Source organism: Heloderma suspectum, chromosome 4, assembly GCF_057233095.1.
Source record: "Heloderma suspectum isolate Gila_16-S chromosome 4, 16-S_ref, whole genome shotgun sequence".
NCBI lineage: Eukaryota > Metazoa > Chordata > Lepidosauria > Squamata > Helodermatidae > Heloderma > Heloderma suspectum.
Window position 1 is genome coordinate 146,076,019 of NC_139461.1, and position 10,075 is coordinate 146,086,093.

The following is a 10,075-nucleotide window of genomic DNA, read 5'->3' on the forward strand; positions in this document are numbered from 1 at the left end:
GAATGCATGTAAGCAATTTGATTAGTGAAGTGTTTTGCAAACAAGACACAACAGTCTGTTGAAAGTTCCCTATGATCACCTTTGGAGCCCACACAGAGCAGGCTCCACATTATTAAAAAGTCAGAGTAGTTCCACCAGATGACAGCGCACTGATGCAAGAGTGATGAAAAAGCACGGCTTTGCTGCCAACACTGCCATGGCTCTAAAGAATTACAGAATACAAATAAAACATTTAAAACAAGAATAAGAAAATGTGTCCCTAATTACCTGTGGGCTAAGGTACATTTTATCACACAGGTCCTAGGAGAAGCATTGTCCCTTTCTTAAATAGCAAGATGGTAGCTAAGACATTAGGGGAGGCTTAGGTCATACTGCTCAATAAAAATACATATCCCAGAACATGAAAACAGATCACTTGCACTTCAAACACACTGCTGGACACACATGATGGCTTATGCCAACTTTCCCCCAACCTGGTGCCCTCCAGATCTTTTGGACCAACTCCCACCAGTCCCAGTCAGCATGGCCCATGGTCAGGAATGCTGAGGGTTGTAGTCCAAAACATCTGGAGGGCACCAGGTTGGGGAAAGCTAGCTTAAGCACATCTAGGACCACACAGAGTAAGCTGAGTGGAAACTGACTATACCAGCCATCTCCATTTCACACTTTTTCCAGAAATGAAGATCATAGAAATGGTTGCCAGGGCATTACATGGACACCGTGATCACCAGGGACAGACCGCCACCACAATTGCTACTGTTCAGGATTGTCCCACTCTCTAGAGAGGAATGGCTTGTTTCACAGGATGAAGGAATGCAGATTAAGGGGTAGTATTATAAAGGTAAGGGTTGACTCAGTCCTCAGTGGCTCCCATTAAGTTCTGCAGGACTATTTGGGGCACTGTTGAGAGATGGGGAAACCTGAACCCTGTCTCAAATAGAGGGATCACCAGAGGCATTGGAGAGATCCAGAGCATATTACAACAGTAACCTTGTGGGTAGCACTTTCATTTCTACCATGTGAATAATTGTCAACTATTTACCTATACTGGGGGAAACAGATAACTGCACTTAGCAACAATGTTGCTGTGGGCCCATGTGACAAATGGGAATGTGCATCTCCAGCCCTGCAAGGTAGGACAAGCTGTAAGACACCTTTTGTTGTCTATTTCAGAGGTAGATCTGCCACCACCCATGTGATTAATAACTCCTTACCTGGACAGGTGTAAATCCAGACTGATGGCTTGTATCTGTGGAAAAGGGATGTCCCCCTTTCCAGAGCTTCCTTTAAACTCCTTAAAACTGAGATAAAATGTACCAAGAGGTCTAGGCGGGATGGGAAAGGCCAGGCAAAATAACTTCAGGCTAGGCAAAATAACTAAATCAATTCCAGTCTCCAACTGAATATATTTATTCAAGAACCAAGAAGAAAGAAGTTCAGAAATTGTCAGTTGGTTTTAAATTAAAATGAAACATAGAATTAGGATGCAATCCTATACCCACTTACCTGGGAGTAATCCCCACTGAACTCAATGGGACTTACTTTGGGGTAGACATGCACAGAATTGCACTGTTAACTAGCTGAAACTTTACAATAAAAAACCTAAACTCTAAGAATAACTCAGCAAAGCAGCTTATAGGTATGGGGGGGGGCACCTGGGTCTTAACCTGGGTTTAGTCTTGACTCTTTGCCAGCTGCTCAAAGACAAAGCCATATTTTACAAACAGAGGTATTTTTATGGAGGATGGGAACTCCCAAAGAGAGGTTGGAAATTCAGACTGATCCATCAGTATCTTGAAATGTCATGACCATGTGTCCTCCAGGTGATTCTTGCATGTACCTATTTAACATAAGACTGAGTCACTGGGGAGGGGGAGTCAGTCTTAGATGTGTAGTATGCAGATGATGGTGCCTATATGCCTAGTTACATCTGGGAAGTCTGAGCAAGTTTCCTGTATACGGCAGTGATGCACTAAAGGGAGGGGGGAAGGACTGCATTTGTCACAGCCCGCTAGCCCAGGTCCCTACCAACAGGAACTCACAAAGAATGCAATGCATCTTTCTGTGCACAGAATGCAGAGGTGCACTGCAATACCCTAGGTCCCTGCAGCTGACATGCCCTCTCTCTACTCCCCATGCCCATCATCATGAGAGGTGTCTTGGAAAGGAAGGGAAAGGTTCCTCTTGTGCAAGCGCCAAGTCATTACTGACCCCCTAGAGGGACACAAATTTTCCTCGGCAGTTTCCTGGCAGACTGTATAGTGGGGTGGTTTGCCATTGCCTTCCCCAGTCCGAACTACCTTTCCCCCAGCAAGCTGGGTACTCATTTTACCGACCTTGGAAGGATGGAGGGGCTGAGTCGACCTGAGCCGGCTACCTGAAAACCAGCTTCCGCTGGGATCAAACTCAGGTCGTGGGGAGAGTTTCAGTTGCATTACTGCTGCCTACTCTGCACCAGAGTCATTAATAAGGAGCACAATACAAAGTAGCATTCTATCATCTGGGACCTGAAATGAAGTCTGGCCATTAGCCATCTTTTAAGAAAGTAGCTGTTTCATAGACAGCTACTTGAATTTTTGTGAACCACCCAGAGAGCTTTGGCAATGCAGAATAGTACAGAAATAAATAAATGACATTAGCACTGATTCAGAAGTATTTGGTCCATCTCTCTAGAAATATAAGCAATTCTCTTGTGTCTTGTTTTGTAACGCTTTGTGACACAAAATCCCACACAATAAATATTTCCATTAGCATAATTAATGTTGCTAGCTCATTATCAAGGCCCCGAGATTGGAACCCCTCCTATCAGAGGGCTCTGATGAAGCTGAGAATGGGGAAGCCAAGCAGTGCAGGAACTAGCCCTGGAAAGAGCCCACTAAAGACTCCCATGGAAGGAGAGCCCCAGGAGCAGGATGCCGTCACCTGTATGCCTCTCTCCTCCACTTCCAAGGGCTCCTCTTCAGAACCTTGGTAGTGCATGAGGGCATATCTCTTTACCACAACACCTCTAGGGGCAGCAGGAAGCCCCCCAGGCCCGGTACCTATGGAATGGGGCAAAAACTCCTTTAAGCACCAGTCATTTCCTTTGAGGGGGATGGAGCTGGAATCACCAACTTGACAGCAGCAGAACTACTTAGAAAAAGAATCTCAATTGGTTCCAGATGGTTGCTGGTGCAACTCCTAGTTCCTGGGTTCTTAGCATCTCGCTGACTCTGCCTAGCTCTGGAGTGAGCTGACCATGGTCCTGCTCTCCTTATAGCCTGCTGCCTCTACCTATTTGGTCCACGATGAGCTGACCGTGGTGCTGCTCTCCTACTAAGATTCCTGCTGAGCATCATCTGCACCCCCTGTGGGCCCCAAGGGCACCCAAAAAGCCTGACAGGGGCACTCAAAACCTTGGCACCACAACACACATAATATAGATTAAGACTATAACCAGGGCTGTGGGAATTATGTACACCAAAACACAAATTATTTTATAGTTGCATGATTTGCTATGCTAACAGGACATGTCTTCTCCCTGATGTGGAGAAGTCAGGGAGCTTTGCAGGGTCAGGGAGAATCCGATGTGCGTGGGGGGGGGCATGTTCAAATTAGGAAAGTGTCCCTAGCCACATGCTTTATGAAGTGAGTGACTCCTGTGCAGGGCTGGATCATAGGTAGCTCTGAACATGTGGATCACCCTGAAGTTCTGAGCCTCCTGGAATAGACCAAGAGTGGAGCAGAAGCCCAGTATGGCAAAACTGCCATTCACCTTAGGTTGATATCACCTTCTTTGTGACAATTAGTGAAGTGACAGTTATAGAGGGAGAGGATGGTACAATCTGCAGCATAGCTGTGATGAGAAAATGTTCCTGGCAACCCTACAGAATGTTGTAGCCAGGAGGCATCCCTGCAAACTGTGAAAATATAGAAATAAACATGTTTGAGGTATCATGGTCAGACTTACATCTCTTCTCTTGCTAACTGTACCACCCACATATTTGCTTTTCACACTTGAGACTTCAGTCTGAGCACCCTTCACTGCATTCACTTGTGATTTCTTAGAAAAACTGCATAGGATGAGCCTCTTTCCAAATATAGGACAAAAGAATGTGTTGGCTGATGTCATATCACCCAGTTTCTAGTGCTTTTAGAGCCACCTATCACTGCTTTTCTTAATGTTATCATTAATAACATTAATGTTATTAACTACACTAATGCATCCTAATTTACATGTATGACCTGAGGGATATCCCAAACATGGACAAACAGAAGTACGGAAAAAGATAGATTATTCTCAGGATATCTGCTGCTCATCCCTGGAGTTGAACCATTTCCAGATATATAAGTTTACTATGGATCCCTGCTGGGAATATGGAGATGACTTAAAAACCTCTTCCCAAGTTTATGAAGCGATTACATCGTGGAGGGAGCAATTCTGTGACTACCAGACACTGTCTAGAGGGCCATAGGATATGCTGTTTTCTGGGAACCGACCTCAGAGCCCATGCTCTGAGGTCAGTTCCCGGAAGACCAACCTGCCCCCTCGTCTGCACTGCCTCAGAGGCAGCGCGGGGAAGCCCTATCCTCCGCACTCAGAAGAAGAGCGCAGAACGACTGAAAAGGGGTGTTCTGGGGCAGGGAAAGCGCACCTGCATGTACGACACATCCAATGTGTCATACAGCAGCCTCTTCTCCCCGTCGCCCCCCGCCCCCCACAGCTGGACAGCCAAAAAAGGTTGTCTAGCAGAAAATAGCAGGGCAGGGGAGGCGCAGAGGGAAGAATCCCCCCCCCCCCAGGTGCCTCTCCTTCCTTGCTTTGGATAGGCGGTCACCTCCAAGTTCGGAGGCAGCCGCCTATCTTGATAGGATTGCACCCTAAATATCCCAGACTGCTAACTAGAAACCAAGCACTTCACTTATGAATGTTACTCCTGTCTTCCAGGGACAAGGCATACATAGATTTAAGAGTATTCACATGCACACTTATTACTTCTTAGCACCTGAAGCTCCAAGGGAATATTCTTTACCATTATTAAAGGATCTGTCTTAGTTTCTATGATCAACCCTCTTGAATGGCAAAATGTTAGCCCCAAAAGTATCTAGATTTTCAAAAGTGGGGAAATTTTTGATCACATATGTATGTAGCAAAGCTTGTCACCATAGAATTATTCATTTTTTCTAAAGGACTTTTGCAGTATATTCATAATAGTGCATGCTTAAAACCCTTTATTGACCTGCAAAACTATTCCTAGTAACCATTCAAGGGTGAGAAATTACTGACTCGTCTATGGAGGCTGTAGAGGACAATCACTGTGAAAAATGTTAATTATGACTGGGAAGTTATGATTAAATACCGGGAGGTAATAGTAAACACAATCCAACCAAAATTAATAATAAACACAATCCAAACAAAGTGAAATCTTTTGTGCCCCATTATTTTAATATGACAGAGTTAAGCATTTGCTTAATTTTGGCTTGGTCATCGCCCTCCATTATTAAAAAAATATTACAGCCTTCCTTTCTAAACCGTTTATTTGCATAAGGCAGCTCACAACAAACATCAATAAACAAATCTAAGATGAACTAAAAGACCAAAAATCAGTTCAGAGCAAGATGTGAATGAGGGCAGCTGAAACATTTCATAGCCCAGACAGTGGCCTGCATAAAACCATTTTTCACCTGACATTTAAATGCCTGCAAAGACAGGCTCAGGCAGGCGGCCTACCGAGGAAGGACAATCCAAAGTCAGGGGGCCACAGACAAGGCATCACTTTCATCAGCCAAAGTACAAGTGGTAACCAATCCAGCAAGACTTATTTTGAGCTCTGTGTTGGGAATGTTTGCAAAGCACTGGTCGGAGAAACCATCTGAGTTCATTTTCAATTATTTGGTGAAGTTGTTCCTCTTTCCTGCCACATGGTTTCCTCAAATTAGTAGCGATTAAACCTAAGCCAATGCAATGAATATGGACTTGAGCACACTCTGGGAGAGAGCGCAGGACAGGAAGGCCTGGCGTGCTATGGTCCATGGGGTCACAAAGAGTCAGACACGACTGAACGACTGAACAACAACAACAAAGCTAAGCCAACAGTCCAATCCCAAACACACCAAGATGCACCCCAATCCCATGTGTATTGACATGGAAGTAGGGCCCACTAGTTTCAGTGGGACGTATTCCAAATACAGCCTTAGAATACATATGTTCTCTTGAAATATACAGCACTTACTTCCAAGTAAGCAAGTATGCAGTGAGGGTGTGGGGCCCGTCTCTGTGAGCTTCTGTTGTTTCAGCTGCTTTTAACTTCTTGCGCAAAGCAGCATAGAAACATCAGCTGTCCATATTAATCTGTCCATATTCATCCTGTGGCTTTTTCAGATCATGCTGCAAATCTTACTGGAATCCTTCATTCATTGCAGAACAGAGATCACCAGCGTATGAAAATATGAACTACTGCAACTCATTGTTTGAGATGACAATAAAAAGATATTATAGAATTTTTTTTAAAAAATGTGATGAATCTAAAGTGAAGCACATGAAAAGTAAAAAAATAGGATGAAAACATTATGGAGATGATAGAGGACAATAACTTGAAAAGACTGTTCCAAAACCCATCCACAGTTTATATATTCTCTGTTTCTACATTGGAAAATGTCACTTTCTGCTACAAACATACAATGCATCAGAGTTTATCAGCTGGAGTTAGAGAAGAACTGCATGCCACCAAAAGGTAAGCCTTAATAAATAAGCCTAACTGGAATGGGGGAAGAAAACAAGAACAAGGAAAAGACAATATGTGTGGGAAAATACAACATAAACCAACTTTCCACATTATCTAAGTTATCTAGTATAACTCTGAAAGAACAAGCAATCCAATTTCAAGACCAGTTCTGAAACCAACTACCTTACTGAAGACACTACAGTCCAAAACACATGCAGAAGACCAATGATCAAATCTCCCAATGTTTCCATTGTTGCCTGAAATGATCAGAGCAATGGCACTGAGGGAAGGGGGGGTCAGCCTTTTGCCACTGTGCTGTTTCCCTGATGTAAATCCCTCACCTTGAAGATGCTGATCATGTCACTGACTTTTTGCAGGGCAAAAAGCAGCTCCAGGAATGTTTGATTTAGACTGAAAAAACAGCATGGAGAAAGGGTCAAAATCCCACTCTCCCAGTTCTAACCAAATCTGGAAGCCACCAGCTCATGCCATCACTGCTTTTAGGTATTTAAGAAAACACCAGGATCTGATCCTAGATCTTCTGCATCTTCTCTGTTTTTGGCCCAAACTCAGGTGCTTTTTTGAACTTTCTGAAAACCACATACTAGGGTCTACATCAGCACTGTAGCTCCATCCTATTAGTCACCTGCACCCAGCATAGAGGGGACGCTTTGCCACAGAGGTATGATTGGAGCATCCCTCTGCTCTTGGGAGGATCCAGCATCTGTCAGGGCAACATCACAAGTAATTCTACAGGGAAATCCAGCATAAAATATACACAAATCTGGGGAACAGCATTCTGGATGACAAGTGAGCATTTGCGCAACACAGTACACCAAGAAGTGCCTTTCCAGTCAGGAAAGAGAGCAGAAAGGGCCGGCATACAACAGATGCAGCCTCAGAGCCGGTCGAGGCACCTCCCGCCCTGTTTTCCCCCCTCAGATAATCCAGCAGCGGTGGGGAAGACACGGGACGCGCGGCGGGGGGGCCCGTAAGGCAGCTGATGGCAGACGGAGCAGGCGTAGCCAAGCGGCCCCGGGGAGGCCCCGCCGCCCCTTCCCCAGCCCGGCCCATGCCCTTGGCGCCGCCGAGGCCCGCCTCTCCTCGGAATGCGGCGACGCAGCGAGTCGCGAGGGCGCCCGAGCCACTGACGGCGCGGCGGCCCTGGATCGCGGCGCGGCGCGGCCAGCCGCCCGCGGCCCGGCTCACCGCAGTCGGCGCACAGGATCCGGCCCACGTCCCGCTTGAGGTTCCTGCCGCTGGCGTCCAGGGGCGCGAAGGCGGTGCGGAAGACCAGCGGCTGCTCGGTGGGCTCCAGGAAGAAGAGGTAGCGGCGGTGGCGGCGCAGGCGGGGGCGGGCGCAGGCCGCCGGCGCCGCGCCCACGCGGATGAGCTGCTCCCGCCGCAGGCCGCCGCCCCGCAGGGGCCACAGCTCCAGCACCTTGACCAGGGCGCCCGGCGGCGGCGGCCCCGCCTCAGCCCGGCCGCCGTCGCCGTCGCCGGGCCCGGCGGCCGCCAGCGCCTGCACCTTGCCCTCCAGCACCACGGCCGCCGAGTACGCCTGCTCCTGCAGCGAGCGCGGCCCGGGCGCGTAGCAGGCCAGCGACACGCCGAAGAGCAGCACGGAGACGCCGGGCGCCGCCGGAGCGCGCCGCATGCCGAGGCCGCCGCAGCCCCGGAGCCGCCGCGCAGCCGGCCGGGCGCCTCCGCTCTGGCTCCCGCCGCCGCGGCGCTCCCCGAGGCTGGCGGCGGCGGGGCGCGGCGCGGCGCGGCGCCGTCCCGGCCCTCCCCGCGCGCGGCAGGCAGCGGCAGCACCAGCCTCGCCGCCGCGTCCGGCCAGGCCCTTTGCGGGCGGCGCGGCGCCAGCCGCAGGACCGGAAGCGGCGTGGGCTCGGCCGGCCGCCCCCGCTGCGCGCGCCTCCCCGCGCGGCCCGCCCTGCGCGGCCCGGCCCGGCCCGGGCGGGGAGGCCCCGGCGCCAGCCTTCGGCTCGCCCGGCCTCCGCCCGAGCCGCCCCCGCCCCCGCGGGCCGCGTCGCCTCCCGCCCGTGCCCGGGCGCCCGGCCTGCCGCTGGCCGGGGCGCGAGAGCGCGCTGGAGGCGGAGGGCGGGCGGGAGCAGGTGCCGGCGGCGGGCAGGGCAGGGCAGGGCGGGGCCGCGCCAAGCCCGGCCGGCCCCCGCGCACTTCTGCGCGGAGCCGCGCAGAGCGCGGGCGGGCGGAGCAGCTTGCCCTCCCGGAGCCCCGAGCCCGCGGGGCCCGGCCGCCCCTCTCTCCGGCGCCGCCGGAGGCCCGTGCAGCTCAAGGCGAGCCCAGCCAGCTCGGAGCCGGTGGCAGCTGCTCAGGGGCGCGGGGCGGCCTTTCTGCGGAGCGGCTGGCGCGCCCCCCCCCCCGGAAGGGGCCCCTTCGTTTGCCCCTCTTGCGGACGCGTGGAGCTCCTCCTGGGCTCCCCCTCCCTCCCACAAGAGAAAGTCCGAATTGCTGGGGACACTCTGAGAACGGGCATTGTCCAGAGCACTGGAATGGGCAAAGTGAAAGGGGCCTGCTAGAAGGCTGACGCATGCGTTGCCCCCGAGACACTGAGATTAGTAGGCAAAATGGACCATTTTTGCATCTGTCAGTCTGAACCAGGGACGTAACAGGCAAGAAACCCAGTACATCATAAGCCAGGTCACAGTCATTATGGCTGTTGGACTGTGGCAGTCTGGTTGCTGCTTCATTCAAGTGAGGAAAACGGGACAGCAGTGACAGGAAACATGCATCTTTGCTTGCTGAATGAAAACGTCATGCTCAGATCTCCCTGAGAGAGGCATCAAAGCGTACTTCCAGTTGACCTCAGAAGCTCAGTTTTCGCTGAGTTTCCCCCTTTTTATTATTCCTGAAAAAATATCCGGTACTATGTAAATACTGACATACCCTGTCAACACAAGTGGTCCAATAAAAGCTATTATCTTAATATTTAAAATATGTTTTGCATCTTTTATCAAAAGATATACAGTTTAATAGTACCGCTTGGTTGTGAAACACTTTCAGTTCAAAATGCCTTCAGTTGTTTGAGCCTGGTAACCCTGCTTAATCATAGATTTAAAAAAAAAAAAAACTTTGCTGAGAAGAAAATTGGCTAGTGGTAACGGACGTATTCAGAGCAGAATATGCCATACAGCTGGGGCTCTGAATGTGAACAGGCAGGGAACTACAGTGACTGCAATATAAATAATTCTAGCACTTCACCCAAAGTAGACTTAAATCCAATATATCAAGAATAACCTGTAAAGCAATTTTACCTGGATCATGGAAGCCCAATCTGGTTTAAACCAAGTTTGTTTTTTAAATTGCCCACAGTTTTGCTTGAATGGTTAAAAAAGTCTTTCCAGTAG

The 10,075-nt window shown here is 49.7% G+C and overlaps 1 protein-coding gene across 7 annotated transcripts in view; it reads right to left on the minus strand.

Moving 5' to 3' along the window:
- The window catches only part of NRG2 (neuregulin 2), a 209,885-nt gene extending 200,846 nt beyond the window's left edge, over nucleotides 1-9,039 (minus strand). For 6 of the 7 annotated variants that reach the window (XM_084850845.1, XM_084850844.1, XM_084850842.1 and 3 more), the window contains exon 1: nucleotides 1-7,596. This exon is cut by the window's left edge. Coding sequence is in view for 1 of the 7 variants with exons in the window: in XM_084850839.1 (XP_084706965.1) it covers nucleotides 7,914-8,361 (448 nt within the window). In the remaining 6 variants the exon portion in view is untranslated. Of the gene's footprint in view, nucleotides 7,597-7,913 lie in introns of those variants that run through there. The other variant, XM_084850839.1, reaches the window with a different exon arrangement.
- Nucleotides 9,040-10,075: the final 1,036 nt, after the last annotated feature.